Source organism: Vanessa atalanta, chromosome 25, assembly GCF_905147765.1.
Source record: "Vanessa atalanta chromosome 25, ilVanAtal1.2, whole genome shotgun sequence".
Taxonomy (NCBI): Eukaryota; Metazoa; Arthropoda; class Insecta; order Lepidoptera; family Nymphalidae; genus Vanessa; species Vanessa atalanta.
The window spans coordinates 7,773,074-7,799,580 of record NC_061895.1 but is presented as its reverse complement, the minus strand read 5'-3'; the positions used below and the strand labels follow the sequence as shown (position 1 = coordinate 7,799,580).

At 32.9% G+C, this 26,507-nt stretch overlaps 2 protein-coding genes across 2 annotated transcripts; one reads left to right on the top strand and one right to left on the bottom strand.

Annotated features, from left to right (window-relative positions):
• Positions 1-588: 588 nt before the first annotated feature.
• On the top strand, positions 589-17,862 carry LOC125073704 (facilitated trehalose transporter Tret1-like). The gene is made up of 5 exons (XM_047684679.1): positions 589-718; positions 10,030-10,157; positions 10,518-10,653; positions 12,278-12,450; positions 16,568-17,862. The coding sequence occupies exons 2-5, from the start codon at positions 10,080-10,082 to the stop codon at positions 17,678-17,680; spliced, it is 1,500 nt and encodes a 499-aa protein (XP_047540635.1). The 5' UTR covers positions 589-718; positions 10,030-10,079; the 3' UTR covers positions 17,681-17,862.
• On the bottom strand, positions 17,856-26,507 carry LOC125073703 (facilitated trehalose transporter Tret1-like). The gene is made up of 3 exons (XM_047684678.1): positions 26,371-26,507; positions 20,176-20,311; positions 17,856-19,323 (listed from the first exon to the last, which is right to left on the bottom strand). The coding sequence occupies exons 1-3, from the start codon at positions 26,416-26,418 to the stop codon at positions 17,996-17,998; spliced, it is 1,512 nt and encodes a 503-aa protein (XP_047540634.1). The 5' UTR covers positions 26,419-26,507; the 3' UTR covers positions 17,856-17,995.

Here is a 26,507-nt window from a genome sequence, read left to right as displayed (position 1 = left end):
CCAAATACGTGCACAGATATCACTTAGTGCGGTAGGTACTTATTAAATAGTAATATTTGTTTAAATATCTGTAGTAAAACAGATTATATATCATCGTATAACCTTAATTTTTTTTTATTAATTCGTCATTACGTCAAACCAGCTGTATGTAATAAAATCATGCTACAAACCTTTAAATTCACTAATAACTCAATAGAGTTACTGGTAAGTGTCATGAGAATCTAATATTTAATTAACATAAAAATCAGTTTATCCTAAACAATTAAATTGTTATGCTGCCTGGAAAAAAAAATGTGGGCATAGTAAAATAACACAAACAAATTAACGATAATTTTGGTATATACCAAAGGCACAGACAACATAATATCTATAGAGACACAAATGTAAAATAAACAACTTAACCTTAACTCATTAAATAAATACATAATATCATTGGAAGCATTCATGATTTTTTCTGGAAAAAACTGTGGCAAAACATATCTTAAAAATCAAAATATATTGAATTGTACAGAACCCACATGTAATAAGCGCTTTGGATTTTTTTATGCAAGTTCACGCACACCATGAAGAACGTGTGTGGTCGTCAGTGTGTCCACGGCGGTCGGTAACGACGGGTCCCTTGGACCATTCCATATTTAAATATTTTAAATCGTGTTTTCATTCGCGAATATTGTTGAGTGTAGATGTTTTTTTTTTAATAAAAAAGAAATAAGGAAACGTAAGTATTATTTCTAATCTTTCCGGTTGTTAACTTTAGAACGGTTTACGAATGAAATTATAAATTTTATTTTCATATTAAATTCAGTGAAGTTACAAATCTTTAACGGTCAAGATTATTTTTATTGCTTTTTTTTTACTTTTGCCTAATATTTTTGTTTAATATGTGAGTATGTAGGAAGTTGATATAATCTGTGCTATCCGCATTGTGATATGAAATTCCCACAAATGAATGAGTTATTCCAATACCATTGTTAGATATCCTTATAACACAACATTATATAAATTTTAAATACATATTGTTATTTTACGTCAATTAGCGATATTTGTATTGTATACTGAATTCTATTTTGCCATGTATGTACCTAATTGTTACAAAAAGGCATCTTATCGAAGAGTGAAGTTTATTTAAGAGAATAAAAAGTGTTAATTTCAATTTTTAATACTAATTAGATAAGAATGAGTTCAATACATTTTAAAGTGACTCGAGGAAATAAAAGTGTCGGCTTTAATTATTTTGTCTCTTTGAAATTTTATTCTAGGAAGTGTATCAAACTATCGAATATCTGCTTTTAATTTGATTCCATTGATTAATGTCTCGTTAATTTAGTATTTAACTAAATTTAATGAGTTTTAATTATGGATTTTCAGTCGTTACTGATGCCCATTGCCCAGACTCAGGAAGTTAACAGTGTCGAACTTAAGTACTTTAAACACGTCAAACATTTGGTCCTGCTAAATCACACACCGATATTTCAGGAAAACATTTATTTCACTGTTTTAGTAATTATTCTCACTAGTAATTTTATCAAATGTATTACTATACTTTACTAGTGAGCCGGTGTTATTACAGACACAAAGGACATAGTATCATAAAACGATCCCAATATTTTTAAAATTTTAAGCAACTTGTAATAATGACTAATGTCAGGAACATAGGTGGGGTCGACAATTTACATTACTCGGCCCGCATCTATTATAAATTACATCGATAAATATATTACATTGGACCGTAAGGGTGTAACAGGAATCAGTACGAGATTAGATCTAGTCAGGATCGACTCGGCAACTTTCACATCGATAATCAACTCGTATACCAATCAGCCTTAATAAAACTTAATTTGACAAGTTGCTGTATGGCTTGTCAATCTATATTCAATTAATGTTGTAGTCTTCGAAAGTTTCTTAATGAACTTAATCTGACAGATTTTTATGAATGCAACTATTTAAAAATCACACGGCTAATAAAATTTGGTTCCTTATTAATACCAAAACTATGAGATCTCTTAAATCGCCAATGCGCCACCAACTTGGGCACTTAAGTGTTATGTGCGTTGTGACTAGTCAAACTGGCTTAATAACCCTTCAAAACGGAACACAAGAATAGTTACTATTATCAGATTTGATGAGTGGGTGATACCTCCAGATGGATTCGCACCAAGTCGTACCAACAAGTGTAGTGTTGTCATTGGTCCAAACAATTGTAATAAACTCCACTGTGTTTACAGTTGCATAAAACACGTATAAGATTCATTTCTTGCTCAGCAGTGAAGCCTGCATGTGTCTGATGATACGTATTCACATACTTAAACAGCGTGGTTGGATTGACTCCAGACCTTCTCCTTAAGAGGAAATCTGGTCTTTATTATTCCAAACTTGGTATTACTTCCAAAACATGTCCTTGCCATGCGAAATTCTCTGTTAGAATCCAAACAGTCAGCGTATGTGTTTTTTTTTTAATTATTCTATAGTTAGGCGTACGGGCAAATGGGCAACCTGATGGTAAGTAGTCACCACAAATCATTAACATTGGCACTGTTATATTAACCATTCCTTACAACATACCAATGCGCCACAAACTTCGGAAGTTAAGATGTGTCCAATCTTCAAACTGGAAGACAATAATAATAAGTATTGCTATTTTGCGGTAGAATGTGAGATGAGTTGATGGTACCTACCCAGCTGGGCTTGCACGAGACCTTATCTTTTTAACTAATAGATAGATAATTACTTTGTTATAACTGCGCTACTTGTGCGTAAAACGACAATACTGTGTTTAAGAGTTTACAATAATGTCACGTATAATGGAGCTCATGATGTAAAATGATCGACTTCGAATGATATTTTAAATGATCACTACTGATTATAAAACCAAGGGCCTGTCACATCTGTCTGTCCGTCTATCTGAACACGATAAACTGAAAAACGCAATAAATTGAATTATGTCGATTGTTCAAGCTATCAGCAAAAGTGATGCCGTCTATTCCTTCACTCTTATAATCAGAGATCAGATCAGAGTATTTAGTTCTAGCGCATCGACTTTACATGATTTTTGAAGCAAAGGAATTTATATTCCTACAATTACTAAACCTCGAGCTGATATTAAGAATTTCATGACAAAAAACTGACAACTGTTTTTAAACCGCCCAATGCCTTAACCGAACCCATCCTAGTTTGATCAAACCCAGGACCTCGGGATCAGTAGCGTTAGACACTACTGACTATTTAAATCTAATGACAAGAACGCCATTAAAAACTACACTATACTTTGGCCGACTATCGTACGAGGATTTATGATCGTTTCCTGTGACTTCCATGATAATTATATAAAGATATGAAACTTACTCATTGTCGCAAGCAAAACTTATACTTGAAATTAATTTTTAAGTAAAGTTTGAGTATTTTTTTTATTTGATGTCCCGCGGCTCGGTCGCGTTTTTGGGGTTGGTCATCAGTTGCAAAGTTTTTTTTTTATGATATCGGCGGACGAGCAAATGGTCCACCTGATGGTAAGTGGTCACCACCGCCCGCAGACAATGGCGTTGTAAGAAATATTAACCATTCCTTACATCACCAATGCGCCACCAACCTTGGGAACTAAGATGTTAGGTCCCTTGTGCCTGTAGTTACACTGACTCACTCACCCTACTAACCGGAATACAACAATACTGAGTACTTCTGTTTGGCGGTAGAATATCTGATAAGTGGGTGGTACCTACCCAAACGAGCTTGGACAAAGCCCTTCCACTAAGAATCATCAAATTTCATCAAATTCGGTTCAGTGGTTTGACCGTGAAAGAAGAACAGACAGACAGAGTTTCGCATTAATAATATTAGTATAATTTTGTACACAATTTCTTCTTTTAGCGTTGTCTATAAGTTAAATCTATTAAAGTTTATTTTTCTGTTATAAACAATATGTGCATTCGTCTATATTTTAAGCTATGCATCTGCTATATCTGTGCAATCTTGGGTTTGTTGTGACCACTTTATTTTATTTATATGTCTATGGATATATCTTCCTGAAACATGACAGATCCCCCTTCCTCTTTAATTATGACATTCAAAGTCACATATCCGTAGACAATAATGGTGGCTGTATATGGTCGTTGAATTTGCTTAAAACTGCACGGTAAAAACTGTCATTATATTATTTAAACAAGTTTAAGCAATTTACTGTTTAATTATACGACCTCCATTTTACTTTTTGCGTTGTGCTAAGATGGCGGAACAGGAAATCGTCATCAATTTATTTGTTTAAGATCACATTGATCGCTCAGATAAATAGAAATGAGATACTTACAAAGTGTCATCGATATTTAGATATTTATTAACGGTTTTAGGGTTACGTACGAAAGATGGCCTAAAGGAAACTTTAATTTATGTAGTAGTCATTTAACTTACTTATTGATAGGCAAAGTTAAAACTACCACCGCATTGGAACCGAAAATACCCTGATCTGAAGAACCCGAAAATTTGTCAAAGAAACTTCATTGTATTTTCTGGAGTTAAACATTTTGGTAGGTAGTCATTTTGCGACCGTAGATCATATGACCTAATAGTGACTATATAAAGTAAATAAAAGTAATATCATTTTGGATTTTGAGGTATGAATTGGAAAATTAAAGGCAATGTATTTTTCATCGAATCAAAATATTCTTAATAAGGGATTCGTGGGAAAGACTAACATACATCATATATATTTTATGAATAATTTGTATTACATTATTATATCAATTAATAGTAGAAACCGTTTTTATTCAAATGATCTAAAAATCTAAATTAAATACAACCCATAACTTTGTTACATTTTACAATTTTATATTATATAAAAGCTTGTCGAGATTTTTTCCTACCGGCAACTTAGACATGACGGCATAAGAGAGTCAATCGGTGGTGATAACTGATAAGTGAATACTAGAACCTTGTCAATAATTCTACACATAAAAACGATTATAGTATATTTATATATGCTCAGAGTGATCCAGTGTAATTACAGGCACAAGGAATATAATAATTTAGATACCCATGGTGGGACTAGTGTATACTTCTTGCAGTAAAAGGACGATCAGATCAAGAATGAAAAGGTAACCGCTCGCCACTAACTTGTCGGTCTTCCTTATATAATAAAAAAAATACTCTAATATTAATTGGATCTATATAATCTTTAGTTCATTAAAAACTACTTTTGTTTCGAATACACAAACTAAGGCTGCATATTAGAAATAAAATGAAACCAATTATTTCAACAATTTCTTTAATAGCCGTGTACTAAAAAATACATGTCATTTCCGTGTTGCCAGCGCCATAAAAAACATCTATAAATTAACTTCGTACGCTATCTGATCGAGATAATAATCGTGTGATTTATGATGGCAACAATTATAGTTAATGTTCATCTATATAAATAAAATCTTGACTATCTTGCTTGTTTGTGCGCATCATGTAAAAATTAATAGAGCAGTAAGTAAATACTTTAAGCATTATTTATACTAGCGGCCTGTCCTGACTTCGGACGGGTAAAATTACACAGAGTAATTACGACAACTCTTCTTAAAGTTTAAATAAAAATGTTTTTTTGAAATAAACCATTATTCCAAATTTCAGATTTTTAGATTACGAACTTGTACTTTTAGCTGTACGCTGATCGTCAATCAAGACTAAGTATAGGAAAATAACTTTGTCCTCCTAATTTGGTTGTGGCAGACTATCTCTAAGACAAGCTAATCTATCAAACGGTAATCTTACACAACCACAAAAAATTAATCAGAAACTCGACCAAAAATTTTACATGTTTTTCGAATTATGAGAGATTTCATATCATCTTCCTAAATTTGGGCTTTTACTGTGAATTGCTTGATATAATCGTGATCTTATCGGGGTATATACCTCATAAGCTAACACAACAGGCGGTCAGAAGAGATTACGTCGTATGAAAGAATATGCAATGTTTTCAAAAATACCACCGTTGTGTGCGACGCAGATCAAGTCGTAGTTATTAACTAATACTTACATACATTTAGATTGTTCGCACGAACAATTTACAGGAAACTTGAATTCATGGAAGTCGTTTTCCTATAATTGTGGAAGATTGATGTTTAAATTTAGATGAATATGAGTATTTAGTCAATAATTAAGTCAATTAATTTGAGAAAATAATTATGTTAAATAAAATCCTTAGCTATTAATGACTAAACCCATGTGAACATTTTCTGACTAGTATTTTGGTGTAATAATGAATACACTAAAAAATAGAAATTCAGAAGTACAATTCTCCTTTTATTTTAAATCGATGGACGACTGTTACATATAAGGAATCACAAGCAGCAACGGTTACCGTTACAACCAAAGACGAATCACTCGAAGAACTTTGACCATTTAGAGAGTCTATCTTGATTTCCAACTGAATAGTTAGAACTGTTATCTCATTGAATTTTATGGATTTAATATAATTATATCTCAATTATACGAATATTCTACCAGCTATTCTGATGTAATATCTGAAGCATGTCATTATCCTTTGGGAGACAAAATGTCTTAAATTAAACCCGTTACACTTAGTCTATTTTCAGACAAACAATAACCACCTTTAAATTTAAATTAAATAAAAAATATATCTCATTTAATTGTCGCTAGATCATTTGTAATTCAAAATATCTCACGATAAAAGAGCGACTTAAAATAAGATTCCTTATAGTGATATTTATCACATAATTTAGTTAAATATTTACATTAATTCGACCTCAACATTATAATATAAATAATTCACACATGTAATCCCCTAGCCTTGACTGTAGGATTTGAATGAATGTCCAAGGAAACCAGTTCTGTGCAATGCCGCACGACTTGTTTGGTGAATGCTAGAGGTCTTTATATGTAACATATGATAAAAACGAGACATTTTTTTATAAATACCAAAGAAGGAAGGAAATTTGAAGAACTTTTGAAAGAAAACTTCAGTAACTTTACTATGGAACAGACATATGGATAAAATAATGAATGATATTTATATTGAGTCGATGGTCGGATCTTAAAGGTTTAAATATATAATAGTAGGTACATTCTCTATTTCCTAGCTCTTTTAGCATTAGCAGCCCGTAAATGTCCCACTGCTGGGATAATGGCCTCCTCTCCTTTGAGGAGAAGGTTTGGAGCATATTCCACCACGCTGCTCCAATGCGGGTTGGCGGAATACACATGTGGCAGAATTTCGTTGAAATTAGACACATGCAGGTTTCCTCACGATGTTTTCCTTCACCGCCGAGCACGAGATGAATTATAAACACAAATTAAGCACATGAAAATTCAGTGGTGCCTGCCTGGGTTTGAACCCGAAATCATCGGTTAAGATGCACGCGTTCAAACCACTGGGCCATCTCGGCTCATAGTGCAGATCCATCCTAGCTCTAAGTGCAGAAAATTCCGACAAGACTGGAGAAATTTTTGTCGCTGAATCGTCGGCTTTACATGCGTTCCGAAGCACGGAAGCATAACCGCTGCGAATTTCGAAAAAACTGTGAAATTATCGCCGCCGTTTAATCTGACTAGATTTGACTCAACCGCTTGTTATGAAAGGAATACTTTAATCCTGGATGTAAACTCAGAGTGATTATACACTCGTATTTTTTATTGTCATCAATAACAGTTTACAATAAAAAATAATAAAATAGCTTAGATTTCTACCCGAATTTACCTTAGAGGCAAGAACCAGGTATCAACCAAAATGCCCATCGGTTAAGACGATTATTGTCAGACTCCTTTTTTTAGTCTGAATTGTTTTAATTTAATCACAAACTAATAATAACATATATAACGATATACATACAGACAATCGATTACAGTTTTATTATATTTATATAAGACTTAAGTAAAGTACGAACGGTACAGAAGTTCAAGCCTTTGTAAAATTCTTAAGGTGACTGACCGGAAATGAACTTTGGTTGTGGTCCTTTATTAAGGAAGAATACATTTTAAATGAATCTATAATAAAATACCGCATATTTACACGTGGATTCAAGCCCATGCAAGCCAAACAAAACCAAATAATTTTCATGTACTCTATTTTTGTTTATAAATCGTGAGGAATTCCGCATGTGTGTATCCACTAAACCGCATCGGAACAGCATGGAATAGCGCCAAAGCTTTTTCCCAAACGGAGGGGAAGCCTTAGACCAGTAGTGGTCATTTACAGGCGTTTACTATATATTTACTTAATTACAAAGTATTGTATATGCATTACTTTACAAAATACTTAACGAAACATATATTAGATTATTACCTAATGTTTAATAAAAGAAGTACTTAGTGTTTCTTTAAGTAATTCTTCCGGAAAATAATAAAATAAATACATACATACATACAGGCGGTATTTAATAATGGCACATAGTAAAGCGACCTTATATAATTATCTTAATTATAAGTTCTCTATTAAAACAAGTTATTTAGATATTGTACGATACTATTAAAGCAAGCCTCTTTACGTCAGTAAAACACTTCTATAAATAATTTTTTAAAAGTGTAAGTTATTCGTTTTTTTTAACCCGACGTTTAAATAACAATAAAAATAGTTTTATTTTCTTGAAATCCGCTTAAGATTTTAACAAAGCACATGATTAAAAGAAATAGCGTAATCTATACTAATATTATAAATGCGAAAGTTACGCTAAATGTCTGTTACGCTTTCACAGCCAAACCACTGAGCAGAATTTGCTGAAATTTAGCATAGGCAAAGCTTGAACCCCAAGGAAGGGCATAGGCTAGGACGCTATAAAAAATGTGTAAGTACCTAACACCTGACGACCAGTCCCTAAAACCCGAGAGGAGTCGCGGTGACACCTAGTTACTTATAAACATTTTCACAATTACAAGAAGCAAAATAAAAACCACAGTTTGCTGTGCTGGGCCAGATGTGTTTCTTCCTGTTATAAAAAAAGGCGTAATTACTAATTACATCATCATAATATTCAAAGCAAGGTGAAAACCCGGCTTCGCTCGGGTAGAATAAGTTAAACTATATTCTATAATTTAATGTCAATAAGTTACCGTATCCCTGCAAGAAATTATTATTTGGAACACACTTTCTGAACGCACCCGTAAACGTAAAACATGGCCGCCTGTTGAACTGTCATCTCATTTAATTTTATGGATTTAATATCATTATATCTCAATTATACGAATTTTGCGGATATATGCTGTTGATTAAAAAAAAACCTTAATTTTAACGATCTATAACTGTGTATAGGTTTCGATCGGGTCTTTTTTAAATAAGCAATATTTTTAAACGTATTAAAACTATACAATATTTCCGGAGTAAATTCGCATTTGTACATCCTCAAACATTTGCCATTTCGTAAATTCGAAGATTAAAACAAAAAAAAACCTTGAAATCAAATTATTTTTTGCACAAGGTTTTTACGAGTTTTAAATTGTCATTTTACTGAATTGTATACAAATATAAACTTACACAGACAAATGGTTTTGTGTTTTTCAAATGAAAATATATTATTGTTAGTCGTTTCTTATTTAATTTTTATTACGTATCATAATGTAATAAGTATTTATTTATTGGAACGAATTCCTGTTACACGGCTTACAGTAGAGTGATCTGGCAGATATCGTCATGTAGGGAAAACCGTTATGCCCCATCCACGGCCTTATCCTCCCTCTTTTTCTCTCCGTCTCTTTCTTTCTTACACAGTTTTATATAATATTATTTTTTGTTATTGTTTTAATTCAAACGGGATTTTAAATAACAATTTTATTGTAATTGTAATTGAATTATTATCAAACGTTATTTAATTGTGTTTGTCGTTTATTTAGCGAAATCAAATTCGTTCCCACTGGGTGAGCCACGATATCTCTCTCTTTAGTTCCTTACGTTTCCACGTTTTAACCGATCATACATACATACACGAAGGTACCTAACACCTACCCCCACCCCTCTCCCCTTACACGGCAAAACCATGGATGGAAACTAGTTCATTTATACAAGTAAATTGTTTTTTATACCATAACTATATACTATCTTTTCAGATATTTCACAAATATCGTCGACGTGACATGCAGAACACATTCAAGATAAAATGTCAGAGAAATACGGGGTTACAATGACAGATAGCGCGGTGTTTACGAAACAACGGGTTTCGCCATTTCTGAGACAGGTCTTATATTATTTCGATATATTATTTATTTAGTAACTAGCACCCAGCGTCGCACGCTAATAAGTACCCTTATTAGTACATAAGACGTCTATATTGAAGGACAAACATATTCAAAACAATTCACCAAAGTTTCATCATAATCGGACGAATGGTTCAGGAACGCAAAACATTCAAAATAAATATTGAAGCACATTGGTATTTTATACTGATAGAATATAATTTGGTGATAAACAAAAATTTTAATTTGGATTTATAAAATATCTTAAACTTTTGACATAGGATTTTTGTCTCTAATACGAGACTTTTTAAAAAAAAAGTCTTTGCTGTTCATGATAATAATTTCCAAGAATTCTTTATCAGCTATTGGCCGTAAGCGGTATCGTGTTATACATGATCGGCACTGGCGCCAATATCGCTTACCCTGGAGTCCTGTTGCAACAGTTACGTCAACCAGACTCAGCTGTACATCTGACTCCAGAGCATGAGTCATGGATCGGTAAGTTTGGTCATCAATATTACAAATATAAAAAACAATTTATTATATTACTTACCTGGAGGGCCTGTTACGGAATATCTATATTAGAATTCCAGTCGATAGAACACGTATACAGATCCTTATCATCCATACTTCCATATATAATTAAATCCGACCTATCTATTTAAAATTACCACGTACTTAATTTCGTCAGTTGACGAAACGCTAAAGATACTTTTCGGTAAATATAAATATATTTACCGTAAAGTATCTTTTCGGATCTAAAAAAGATTAAAAAATTATAGTAAGTAAACCCCATTTCGCAAAAGCACTTTTTTGTGTTTGACTCCATAGGCTAGCGGAACAGGCTGCAGATGTCGAGCGCTAATTAATAGTTTTTTCTCGCGAGAAATTGTCAGTAATAACCCGGAAACTAGAATTTTGCAGACTTGGTTGGCCGGCCTGAGGTTTATACCCAGGAACTTTGGGTATGAACACATCATCAGTATGATCACAAGCCAAGCCACTACACCAACGAGTTAATACATACGTAGTATATTTGAATCAACGTGATCAGTATAATTACGATCATGTCTCGAATTCACGAAGGATACCGATTTATGTTTAAATAACTGTTATTACGTTACACGTACATCGTAACGATTGAAATTGTTTGTAATCACGGCGAGATACTGTTTGATGACTTGGAATTATTTATTTAGAATAAGAATAAGAATAACTTTATTTAGGACAAAACAGTACAGAGCAGACAATAAAAAAATAAAAAACATTACAACATTATAAAACTATATACAACTAAAGTAACAAAAACAATTGAACAGGAAAAAAACAAAAAAAAAAAAAAACAAAATTTAAATAATAAAAATAAACAAAAAAAAAATGACGGTGTCCCAAATAGGTGCACCATTCAGCTTCTATGTTAGGCTTAGAGAAAAAAAGAAAAATTTTCTATCCTCTATCCTTTGTTCAATTATAACTTTGAATTGAAGTCAAAACATACTTTATTCAATTCGGCTCTCACAAGTTCATCATTCATAATTTTACAGGATTATTATAAAATGTTAACCTGTCATCGGATAAAAATATTTGTTATTAGATGTCGCCCTCGGCTTCGCTCGCCTTGTAGGGGTTGATTGTCACGTGTTGAGCAAAAAACGTAGTCCTTCCTTGGAGTTCAAGTCTGCTACATATCAAATTTCATCAAATTCGGTTCATTGGTTTGGCAGTGAAAGAGCGACAGACAGACAGAGTAACTTTCACATTTATAATATTAAGTACAGATTTAAAAAAATATGTAGAGGGAAGAATTGATCGGCCACCTCATAGTATTTGTAATTGTTACCACTGTCTATAGCCATTGGCCCGTAAGAAATATTAAGCACATCTTCAATCTTGGAAAAAACTGAATCACTCACACTAACAACTGAAATACAACAATATTACTGCTTGGCAGCAGAATATGTAACATGAATATGTACTGGAGGTAGAGGATTAAATTTTGTGAGCCTACTTCAGTAAAGAATATTTTGATTTTAGTTTTAAATAAGTGGGTGGTACACAGACGGACTTGAACTAAGCCATATAAGTACCAAAATATTAAATAGCTCTTTATTTAACATTTCAGCATCAATCCTAGGCCTAGCTCTCATCTCAGGCATCATCGTGGCACCGTTCTGTCTGCAGAAGTTGGGACGTCGTCTTACTAACCAGCTGAGCACTCTTCCCGCCCTCGCTGGATGGGCTTTGCTGGTGGCCGCCAAGGGTCCTACAGCGTTACTGATGAGCAGGTCCTTGCAGGTAAATAATTTAACGGTCAATCATTACTTTTTTTATTATTTTTGAGAATATGATGAGTATGATACGAAGAAAGGTGTTACAGATCACTGCTGGAATATTAAAATTCTTAACTGTTATAGTATCAAATTTGTTTTAAAAAATGAATGAAGTTTTATTATAAAGATAAAACGCTTTAATCAGGATGTTATATACAGCTTCCAGAAGTAGTTCAGTGGCGATATTTGATTTTCTCTTTTATCTAAATTTCGTTCGTGCAAAGTAAATGGTACAGTATTTTATTATCGTACAATATTCAAGTTGGTTGTAAGTGTTCCACAAGATCAGTAGTCTTTGGGATTAAAAGCCGACAACGCACTTGTAAGACAGGTGTTGCAGATGTCAATGGGCGGTGGTAGTCACTTTCCATCAGATGAGCCTCCTCGTTTGCCATCTATCACATAAAAAACTTGACCACATTGCTAAAAATATTTCTTTGCGAAACATCTTCCTGTCCTCAAACGACAATCGAACACGCTCTCTAAAGTATGAGAGTATCAACTAGTTCTTAACCCCAAATAAATATTACGATAAGTCTAAGGTTAATTTTGACATTGAACGACATAATATTATTTGTCGAAATCTTGAATATAATCTTAAACAAACATTATAAATTCGTGGAATAATGGCGTTTTGAATATCGTCGGAGTTGTACTCTCCACTTTGAATGTAAATATAAAAACGATACAAGTAGCTGAGCGGAATAGTGCTGTATTATAAATAAAGATATATTATCCAAGAACTATTTACAGTTTTAAGTTGCTCGCATGGAATAGATAATGTTTTGAACTCCTTCCTTGTACCATGTAATATTATACTAGCGTACTATAAACCAACTACCAAACAAATGATTAAAGATTCAAGTTATATAATATTATGTAAGACAAAACCACGAATCGATTTATTTATTTACACGGACGGGAATATCAATTGACATCGGTGACTCGTATAAACTATTCGAGCTCGTGTTCCCAATTACAAATACGTTGTGAAAATTAATTGCGGCGGCCGGTACAAAGTATAAAGTATATTGTGTCGATTTAAAGACTTGGAACATGAAAAATATCAACAAAAAAGTTTAAGTCTCGGCATGTCCGGCAAATTGAAAACACAGAAATTGATGGTATAGGAATGTATAATCAAAGAAAAGCGATAATATATTTCGGCAATGTGGAACGTCAAAAAATCCAGCAGACGGAAATCCAGAGGCCTATTCCAGGACAGATTATACTTCGCGTATTTCATTTCATGGGTCTAGTCATCGAACGAGACTGTTACAATCTACAAACTGACGGTTGTATTTATAATACTAATGAAATCATGTTTAAAATGGATCGATCGTCTACAGTTCATATTCAAATATTTAAACCTAAGTGTTCTGCTGCGATTAGCAATAAAAAAGTACGGGTATCATCGGCTATTTTGAGTGAGGTAAATATTACTTTACTCTGAATAATGAGTGTTTTATCCACCACAAACAAGTGATAGAAGCCGTATCTTCACGCTTTTAAAAACAGTTGTAGAGTTGAAGCATGGACGAGACAATTTTTGGTGTCAAATACTTTATTGTAAAGTTTTGGAATTAAGTACATTCGATTTGATAAGATGAAGAAACTTGTCGAATATATAGTTCTCTTTCTCTCACTCTCTTCGCCAACTCTCTTTTCTCTCTCATTAAACGATATTTTAATCTTAAAACGTTTTTTTAAACATATTACTTTTTTTAAACGTATTCCTTAAAAGATATAACGCGTGTCATTACGGATACGGATAGCATATTCTAAATAGAGGATTTAAGACAAAAAAAAACTTTGATATCGACCAATGATATCGCGCCAAATCAAGCTCGAATGATTTGTAATATTCAATATGGAATCTTTATAAACGAATTGGAAGATTAAAAAACTAAGATGTTATGTCCCTTGTGCGTGTAGGAACACTGACTCTGACTAGTGTCTAGTCCAAAAAAGAAAACATCAAAGACAAAAATAAACTTAGTTCTTGAAGGAAATTATGGTAATGAGTTATGTTTCTAATTAATAAGTATTTAACCTTGACATTACAACCTATGTTCGTTCATTATCTCTCGTTGTCAAATGAAATAATACTAGCGAACATTACATCACCATTAGTGTAAATCATATCATGTTTATCATAATATTATGATGTACAGACTGTTTACTACACAGCTGGGCCCCCGTTAAAAAAATCCCCGTTAAAAAAATATAGTCGTACTTGTAGTCAATCAAATTTTGTTTTGTTTGGTTTGCTGTTTCCATTCATATACAATTATGTATGTAATTAATTTGAGAAAAAAAGAAAAGACCCGCTGAGTTTCTTTCGCCGGTTCTTCTCTGGTCAGGGTGTTTAATTTGACCATCAATAAGAAACTGTAAAGCTTCTATGTTGAATAAAGGAATTTGAGTTGAGTTTGAGTTGAATTGACAGAGGTAAATATTAACCAACCTCAGATCTATTCCTGGACGCCTCTGTTAGTTCCTCTATATTATGCACTGCGAGTAACAGCAACAGTTATTCGTTTAAGTGACATTTTAATTCAAACTATTCTACTGCACTTCTTACAATTAATTTAATTTTAACGTTTAACAATAATTCCTTTTTAAAACAAAAAATGAACTAGCGACCCGTCCCGGCTTCGCACGGGTGCAATGCTGATTGATTGTGATGTCAGTTCAGGGCCATGTATATCTATATTAAATGCACAATGTATTTAAGGTATCTAATTGTATAAGAATTAATGCTGTATTGCTTTAAATCGCTTCGTAAATAATCCACTATTTTTCGTAAAAAGTAAAAGATAAAAAATGTTTAATGTGGGTTATCCCTAAGAGATAGACGTATATCATCCTGGACTTTTTTGTAGATCTTTTAAGGTGTACAATGCTGTAGCACATTATTTTGATTTATCTCTTAGGGTTCAGCCAGCGTTTGCAAAATGTGTTTATTTACGAAATCACATTAGAAACCTCTAAAATTATCAGTGTTTCTCTACTATATTATGCATGTATTATACATATAAACCTTCCCGTTGAATCACTCTATCTATTAGAAAGAACTGCTTCAAATTTCGAATTTTAAAGATCTAAGCATACATAGGGAGAGACAGACGGAAGCGACTTTGTTTTGTACTATATAGTGATACCATAAATTAATATTGAGATCTCTACCAAAAAAAAAATTAACTTTCAATTCAGGTTAAAATAATTCATTTGATATTATTCATCTTCATTAAATTACAAGAAATAAAATTGTAAATAAAAAATCAGCGTTATTTAAAAAAAAATCACAAATTAAGTTTAAATAAATATAAAAGAAAGAGAAGGGGATTTACCACTTTATCCTCCGTATGTGACGACATCTGCCAGTTCACTCAACTGTAAGCCGCGGAAAAAAAATCATGTTATTTATAGTCGATTAAAATATACACATTTGAATACCAAATCGCTCATGCCGATGACCAACATATTAATCAACGCTGGAGCCGGTTCATTGTTCGCCCCGAGCATTAAATTACGATTGAACTTGGAAATACTGCTAGCCTTCTTGTCACTATTTCAAACTATCGTGATTAGTACAGTAGCTATTAAGATTTTTATATACATATTACATATCCTTAATAGAATAATTATAATTAAAGACTTTTTTTATGTTATCGATAGGCGGACGAGCAAATGGGCCACCTGATGGTAAGTAGTCACCGCCGCCCATAGACAATGGCGGTGTAAGAAATATTAACCATTCCTTACACCGCCAATGCGCCACTAACTTTGGGAACTAAGATGTTACGTTCCTTGTGCCTGTAGTTACACTGGCTCACTCACCCTTTAAACCGAAACACAACATTAGTGAGGACTGCTGTTTGGCGGTAGAATATCTGATGAGTGGGTGGTACCTACCCAGACGGGCTTACACAAAGCCCTACCACCAAAGTATATATATGAGTTTCGTCTTTTAGAATGTAGACAAAACTATTTACTTAAACTTAACATTGGACTTCCTAAAACTGTCATATCATATTAGTAATAAGCGTCCCATTTTAATTCAGTATTACTTATTACAGGGTTTCGGCATGGGCATCCAAGCAGCCGCCGCCCCTGTTTCCATCGCTGAGTACTCTGCCCCGAAACACAGAGGAGCTTTCCTTGCAACCATCGCGTTTTCATTCGCAACCGGTATGCTGGTTGCTCACATCTTCGGTACCATCCTCTATTGGAGATCAGCAGCTCTGGCCTGTGGTTCTTTTTATGCCATATCTCTCGTCTTAATCTCGTTATCACCTGAAACACCACCATTCCTCGCGACAAAAGGCAGGTTCAGTGAATGCCGTAAATCATTTCGATGGTTAAGAGGACAAGATGATGACGCTGAGAAGGAATTAGAAGTTCTCATGAACAGCCAAAAACATAAGGACATTCAAACACCAAAAATATCAAAATTCAAAACGTATTCTGAAATAATTATGAAGCCGGAGTTTTACAAGCCAACTGTTATAATGATGTTCATGTTCGTACTCTTCCAGATATCTGGAATGACTGTGGTACCATCGTATACGGTGCCGATGATGGCGGAAGTAACAGATGGTACCATAGAATCTTACACGAGCATGCTCATGGTCGATGTTGTGAGATTCGCTACGGCAGTGTTGGCGTGCATCGTCGTCAACAAGCTCAATCGACGCACTGTGCTTTTCTTAGGAATTTACATAAGCGTAGCTTCATTGTTGTTGACTTCTCTTCTTTTATATTTAAGAGATTTTGGATATATAGCTGACGAATATAAATGGACGCCGGTAGTACCCACACTCTTTTACATTTTTGGAAAAACATTGGGTATACTGCCCATACCCTGGGCAATCGCTGGAGAAATATTTCCCCTGGCGTATCGATCACTCGGAAGCGGAATTTCCGGTATGTTCCTTTCCATAATGTTTTTCGTGGTGGTGAAAACTGCGCCCACATCGTTCAGACAGATTGGAGTTAAAGGAACATTTTGCGTGTATGGAGTGAGCATAGCCATTTGTGGTATTTTCTTATTCTATCTCCTTCCTGAGACTAAAGGTAAAACTCTATACGAAATAGAAAGTTACTTTAAGGGAGTTAAAGACAAAACAGGAAAGGTGGAAGTAAGTGAAAAAGATCGAATTCTAGATTTAGAGAAGGTCGAAGAAGGTTGAATGGGCGAATGGAATATTTAGGAGACGCCTTCCAGCTCTAAGCAGCTGGCCCCGTAGTTAGGAGGACTATCTTATGACGACTATAATTTAATTTATTGCCATATACGCTGAAACATGGATCCATTGACGTTATTACAAAATTTCCGTGATGTTAAAATGCAATAAAAATGCAATAAATGCAACAGATTTTTATTTAAATAACATAAGTATCTTGAGATTAATATTTACTACGGTAAATAAACGTACGATAACATAAATTAATCTTTATTACACAGTAAAGTCTCTAATCACTGCACGCCGTCAGTCTTTATTTGATCAATACAGTATATGCGAACTGCATCTACGCATCTCACCGTTATTTAAGCTGTTCAGGGGTTCAGCACTCTTTATATCTCTCGGTGACAGCCCTCGGAAGCTGTCCTCGATCTCTTGGAGAGTCCTGTCCTTGGTCTCCGGCATCATAAAGTATATAATCGACAGACATAACACAACGACTCCAGCGTACATCAAATACGTTATGGGCAGTCCTACAGCATTATTTAAAACTGGAAAACTTTTGACCGCAATGAAAAAATTAAGGGATAAAGCTAAAACGCTGATCCCACCGCCCAATCCCCTGTATTCTAATGGGAAAATTTCTCCTGATATCGCAAACGGTATAGACGATATTCCAACGGTTAGGGAACACATGTACAAACCGATTAACGCAATCGGTATCCACTGGTTATCGAATGGTAACATATCATTTTGTTTCGCGTAAACGTAACAACTCTTACCTATATACGAAAACACACAAATTGCACCACTAGAAAATAGAAGAGTTCTCCTCTTTAAGGTCTTCATGAGGAAAACTGCAAGTATATTGCAAATTAGTCTTTCGATGTCTAACATTACCATTAAAAACTTGGCGTTCGCATCAGGTCCAACGACTTTGTGAATGATATCCATGGCGTAGGAGCTGATCACATTGATTCCAGCAAATTGGAACATGGTGTATAATAGAAACATGATGATTATTGGTTTATAGAATTCTGGCTTTCTTGATGTTGCCCTCAAATAGGCGAAGAATCTCTTAGCTTTAACTTTCAGTGGTAGTTCTTGGTCAATTACGCTGGATTTACGCTGCATTCTTTGAGCGGCTACCATGTTCTCGAATTCAGATTCCTGGTCTGGTCCACGACCTCTTAGCCAAAAGAAAACTTCCTCACCTTCCTTAATTCTTCCCTTGGATATCAACCAGGATGGAGACTCAGGGTTGTATATTATCAGCAGAAGACTGGTAAAAGTGATGAAAGAACATATCAAAGCGTTCTGTTCCCAACTAACGTAAGTACCCATTCCGTGTGAGAACATTACTCCAATTGTCAACGAAAGCGAAACACTTGTTAAAAATGCTCCTCGGCTCTTAGGGTCAGTCATTTCTCCAATAATAATTGACCCTAAAGGTCCCAGCATACCCATTGATACTCCTTGAAGGAATCTCGCTGTGATCAGACCAGCGACACTGTTTACCATGAGGAGCAGAAACCATCCGGATAAAACAGGTAGTATAGTGAGAAGGTGTGACCGTTTTCTTCCCAGGGTATCCATGAGAGGCGTGATGATGAAGTTGCCCACGATCAAAGCAAAGCCGATAACGGATGCTGAAATAAAAAAAAAATATATTTATACATGTTCATATATCTTTTTATATATTTAGGTTAACACTAATACATTATTTTCATTATTTTCGTAATAAAATGATAATAATTTTTGTGCACAATATTATCTAAGCTCTGGACATGGTGACGTTTCTGTTTTCTATAAATAATTTTATCCTTTATATCAGCAGCTACTATAAATTTCGTGACGTACAATAAGGTCTTTGTTAAGAGTATACGAGGAATTCTTAAAAATTGACGAACTCATAAGTTAAGTGGTTATCTTTGCCATTAGATAGCGGCATCAAAAGAAAGGTACACCACTTTTTTCCACCGTTAAAATACTACCAAGTATGTTGTATGGGATGTTTTATCTCTTGTATTTGTTGTTATATTGAATAACACATACTTAATAATAATACCTAATTAAAAAAACAAAGCTTATGTCAAAAAATATTGATAAATAAAGCATATTACTCAATACACGATTATATTAGAGATAAAAAGCGTGGACTTAGTATTTGTTGATTTCTAGGCAGAATTTTAATTGAATTGTACTATAATAACAAACCCTGTAATTGGACAGACACGTAAGCAATACGTTATTTAGTCAATTGAGAAATACGTTAATACTATCAACACTAAATAAATAATAATTTGTTGAAATGAATAAAGTGGGGACTTAATGTTGGTGTAATATTTGAACAAATAAATTTATTCATTGATTCCACTAAATACGGATAGGGTGCCCGACTAGCTGTTTCTATTTTGTGGACGTTAGCGGAACTAGCTGAGAGCTTTTGTGTCTCGATACGCTATTTAGAAATATAATTCATATATATACATATTGCTTACCTATCCATGACTCTTCACTGGTCGTGACCTGGATATGAGATTCAGGGCGCCGCAAACTTGGGATGAGAATGGCAGAGAAACCGATGACACAGCCGTGGGCAATTATGTTGATAGCCACGCTCGCCGTAAGGAAACACTGGAAAAAAACAATTTACTCTTTTAAAAGGCTATCGATAACATGTATTTGTCGTTACCACTTTTTTGGAGGGACAGATCCGAAGGTAATTTTATTTATGACTGATCGTAAGTGCTTACTACCGCCCTTTATATCGTTAATGCTTGGGAACAAAGTTGTTATGTCCCTTGTGCCTGTAGTTATACTGGCTCACTCTGTAGAATATGTGATAAATGAAGGATAGGGCCCTATTAAACATTTCAAAATAATTTATCGTGACAAGATTTGGAATATTAATCGTCATAATTATATAGAGATGGTCCAATGGCAACAAGACAAACAACGCTGTATAAAGATGTGCTTAATTTAAGTTTAATATTATTTGTGTTATCCTTGGCGTCAAAAACATCATATGAAAACCTACAAATGCAGGCTGAAATTCCTTCAACAGAATTGGCAGCTTTTGTCCACCAGTAGGACGTTTACTGTTACTTCCTTGGTATTATTTCACTTCTCCTGTCATTAATATATATATAAAATCAACATTCTTCATGATGATATAATATATATTTATTTATATTTTTAAATACTTACATAAATATTAGTCTACACTAAACTATATTAGACACTACACTATTCAATCACCAAGAGTTACGTGATAAGTAAAAGAATTGCAAGAAACAGCAGAACTATTCTGTTTCACTTCGTGTCTCACTTGAGAAATGTTGTACCGATTACATGGTGATATGCTATTATGATACGTATTATTATAATACGTTCAATTTATTACAGTCAATATTGCATATCACTTCCTAAGAACTTATGATCGTGTTAGATGAGTGTTTTTTAAAAGAACATCCTGAGAGAGCCCCGAAGAACCAACAATTTACCAAATTAAACCAAAAAATATCTAGCAAAAGGGCCCCAGCATAGCTTGGGACGGCTCTGTCTAAATAAGAGTGTGTTTATAAAACTATCCTTAATTAGGATATCAATGTAATGTAGATTAATTTTAATAATTCCCAATCGTCACTGTTTTAATAATCAGCAAATATAGATACACCTATTGTGGCCTTGACACAACTCGATACGAATCTTATCATACGTGATCGTAAGATTAACAATCTATAATTAAGAAGGAAACCATTATATTATTAACATTTTAAAAGTAAACTATTAGGTAGAAAATGTGCGATTTCGATATAAGAGTTAAAAATATAACTACATTAAAGAAATGTATGCCTTTATATTTGTTATTTAAATAATATTTAATTATTTCTTGAACGAAAAATTACTTGATCTAAAAGTGACGTCACCTTCAGACGTAAAAGAAAAGGGCATCCATCTTGGTTTGTCAGGGTGGTAAAAATTTGAACTGTCAGTTGCATTCTTGATGAACTTCATATTTTGTTGGTATATAACTAAAAGTTAGTTAATCAGTGTCCGTCAATATTTCTTTTAAATGTTTTTGCAAATGGTCGATTATAATATACATATTTAAGACTGAAAGATACATATTATCTCAAGATAATTATGAGCTCAACGTTTCAATAGTAATGGTTAACATTCGTGCGCATATACAACGATTTAAATCTTTGCGTATGTACAGTAACTAAGAGAGTTACATATACCGGTTATGACGTCGTATCGTGGCACGTTGCACGTTAGGTCTATGTAGTGTGGATTTTTAAAACGTGCAATTGTGCTAAATGTCTGTTATATCATAATATTTTAGTAGGTCATTATAGAACTTTTGAATCGTAATTTTAAAGTTTTCAGATAAAAGAGTAACAGGCTTTCATTCTAATTGATAAAAAAACTATTTACGTCTATTTACTCTTTATTTGAATATTACGTGATAGCTAAATAGGTCTTAATCATTATCAAATTTATTAACAAAGTCGGATACTCTCTGATGGTAGGGCAACCCAATACGACCAGAGAGAGTTCAGACACAAGGCCAACGTTATGTCCGTGAATTTTTATTTAATAAGAATTTTACAATTGTAGGTAAGGTAAAAAAAATTTAAAACGATTAGCCCTTCCCCGGCACTCAAACTATCTCCATATGAAACTTTATCTAAATCGGTTCAGCGGTTTAAACGTCAAGACAGAGTTACTTTCGCATATAAGTATAGATTACACTTCTTGGGGAAAAAAGTGATCACCGTTTCAAAAATAAATTATTTATTATATATTAGAAACAAACACTATAAGATATACACATAAAGATAGAGAAGATTGTTTCCTGGTTCAAAATTTGTATAAATATTGGTATAAAAATTTGTTGGGCCCTTCGGAAGGGTAAAGATTTCTCACAAAAAAAATTTTTCGTCGTCAAGTATAGTTTGCGTAAAATTGCTTCTAATGGAAACAACGGTAACCCATGTAAAGAAGTACGATTTGTTTTGACGGTCTGCTAATAACCAACAGAAGCGGCAATACGGTTTGTTTAAAATATTAGAATAACATAACCATGGTCTTGGAATATTTATGCTTGCCTTATTTATTTATGAATAATAGTAGGCCGAAAAAGATCGGTTACTTTCTGAATCTTTTGGAAACGGTCCTTGTGGTTTAAATGGACCCAATTTAAAAATAAAGGTGATTGTTTTTTGAAACAAATTATTTATATATTTGAATAAGGAAATATTACATATCAACGATAAAAAACTTATAGATAGTATTATATTATATATTTTATCTCTAAAATGTTTTAGAATTAGACCTGCATTAAAACCGGATAAACGTTTTTGCACTGCAGAATTATATTAACGTCACAGATTAGGATATTTATGATCAAAGAATATTTTGTTATCTGTGCTACGTGCTAGTAACTTAAAATGTGTAATTGTTTATTATATATAGGTATATTTTATCTGTATTTTTTCATTGTTATCACGTCAATCATATTTTTTGAAAATTTTTACATTAAAATTAAATTCCATGAAAAAAAAATAAGTATATATATTAAAATATGGAAGTATTTCGTTATTTTTAAAATGATCACTAATACGTTAGTAATATATTTTATATGCACGCAAAGTTTTCTATAGACACCCTCTTTGAAAAAGTAAAACACTTATAATATTATTCCTTTCCATTAATTCTGGAAGAATTCTGTCTGTGTTATAGCAATTGGATTCCTCAACTGTTTTAAACGTCGACGAAACTGTTATCGGAATTTTGAAGTGCATACTACTAGATAAGTATAATAGTGTTGTATTTTAAATAAAGATATATTAATCATAAACTCTCAGTAATACACAATATATCTGAGTTATAGGCAAATCGCGTGAAATACGTAAATTGAAGCATGTTTATCTTTATTCCTACTTCGATTAAAATAGTCTATCTATACGTGATAACAGATCTGAGAACTATTAATTAAACACCCCTTTAGAAGATGATATTATTTTAATATTTCTATTAATTCACACATTCAAATATTAAGCATATTTGTACAAAAAAGAGGTTTATTTTTCAATCACATATAAAAGAGGCATAAAATTAAAAATAATACAATTAAACTCTTTAAATATATGTCAACGAAATGTCAAACGACACGCGTCCTTCAAATTTGACTCGCCGCCTAAGAAGTTGCTTCACACATCTCACTTCTATTTATTGACTTTTACATGTACAATTATCGATTATAGGTTAACATCGATATCTTGCACGATTACAAGGTCATTAATATTGAATGTATTTTGTTTCTAAATTGATAACAACAAGGATGTCAGTGTCAAGATTGAGAGAATCTTATCGAAATCAATATCATTGTATATTTGCAACTTGTATCGAAAAGGGAAATCTTTGTGACATATTTATAACTAATTAGGAGCCTGTCGCGGCTTCCTGTAATAATTTTGTTTTTAACATAGCTATTTTCAATATATACTCAAACTATTAATTAATAATCCAAAATCAAAATATACTTTATTCGAGTAGGCTCTTGCAAGAATTGTTTTGAATCGATATTTACAGAACTGCACTAAACGTACTGCTGGTAGCTGGTTTGGTGGTGGTGGTGAAAAACCGGTAAGAAACTCAACAGTTTCTCTTTTATGTCAATTAAATAAATACATTGAAATAAAACTAGTTTTTAACGGATTTAATCGAACACTGCAAAGTGCTCGAAACGTCGGGATGTTAAAATAATTAATATACGCGATTAAATCCGTTAAAAACTAGTTTTATTTCAATGTGTAATAATCGCGAAAATCTATGACAACATTAAATAAATACAATTAACAATAAGTATATAATGTTGCTTGCCTGAACTTCAACAAGTGTTAAAGAAAGGCAGTTGTCTATATACTTCTCACTGCTGGACTTCTTTTGATAAACTTATTCTACCACGATACTTCAATGAATGGGAAATATAGAGGCAACACAAGAACACGAGGCAAGTTGCAATGTCGACGAGCAAGAGATTAATTATTAAAACAATTTAAACATATTGATATACAGTAGAGCCTGTCAAATATTTGATATACTTATTCGGTTAAGGTTCAAGGAGTCTAACCATTTGACTATCCCAGCTCCATCTATGTTCTATACCATCTATTTTCAAGAGACTATCAAATAATAGTTTTTACTAAAATAATTTATTACACAAAAGTTATGACGATTTGTTTTTTAAATTTCATTTTGGTTTGGATCAACATCTTCATATAAGAGTTTACTAGAATTCAGTTTTTAAAACGATACTTCCTGGATCTTGATAAAAGTAAAATTTTAATTTCGTATTCAAATCAGTCAATGTGTCGAATTTATTTCTTATTAATCGAATTTAGTTTATTAATAGGATTTAGGTTAATAATAATGGTATTTACATAGGTGTGTTTATTTATCTAACGTCTATAAAACACTTTTGACATAAAAAGGGTAAAACCTTCATTTCAATCACACATGGCGCGAAAAATTTATTAATTATAACCTAAAATTTAATAAAAATAGATTTATCTTAACATGTATTTGAGCACACAGCTTATCTATTTGATAGATTAAATGTGCACGACAACGAAGAAGACAGAAGATATCTCACAGATAGAAAAGATAGCAAGTGAGCCTTACAGTAGCCGCATATTACGTCTAGTATCTGAATAATTAACATTAAAATTAAAATTTCCTTTTGGGAAACGAGTTAATGCCATATGAGGTTTATCTCAAGCACCCCGAGCGCTTATTGGTCAAATCAAGCACCGCGCGCGCTCATTGGTCAAATCAAAAATCCTGCGATTCCTTTTATTCTAGTTACAAACTTCTGTCCATTTTCACAAAATAAATTCCACAGACGGTACAATAGCGAAAAGTAAAACATAAAAAAAGTCCGTCAAATACAAAATACAACTTGGACGACTGTTATCTTATAAAAAAATGTTGCCATTCTTCACAGACTACAAATACGAACTAAGACTAAATTTCAATACGTGTGATCTTATTTATTGAAAATTAAACGAAGTTGTTTTTATAACTTTTTTTGTTCCTTTGTATGTAAAGTCGATCAAATCAAATCAAATGAAATTATTTTAGTCAATATTATAGAAGCAATACCTTTACTTAAAGATTGTCAGATCAATCACTACAAGAGATTAAAGCGGAAATGAAAATACCCAGACCTGAAGAGAACTGGTGGAAGAAACTCAGTGCGTTTGCGGTCAATTTATAAATGTTGACACATATTTAAGATTATAAAGAAATGACCTAGCTCCATAATGATGGAATAAATGTTTTCCGAAACATATCACGCATTTCTCGACACAAGACAAACCAGATTTATTACTATTGTATTCAATATTTTAAGTATACTTTTTCTTTTTAACATTACTTACGTTAAAAATTTTTGCACTCACATAAAAACCGAATAATAGCTGTTAGTTCCCTTTTTACCAAATAAGACAAATTGCATAAATATTTTCAAAATTAAAATCCACTAAATTTGTTCAATCGCTATAACTTTACTATTTTAATTTATAATTTATTTAAAAAATAATAAAAATATACTTAAATCACTTGAACCTTTGACATTTAATCCTACACTAAAACTACGTACGATTTAAAAAAAAAAGCCTTACTTGTCGCAATAGATAGATACAGCTCCCACGTTTATCCTGTTTACCCATTATTAAAAAAAAACTATTAAACAAACATCGCGTTAAATAAAATAATACGTGTTTCAAGCATATCTTGGCAATGGTTGAATGATGTTTGT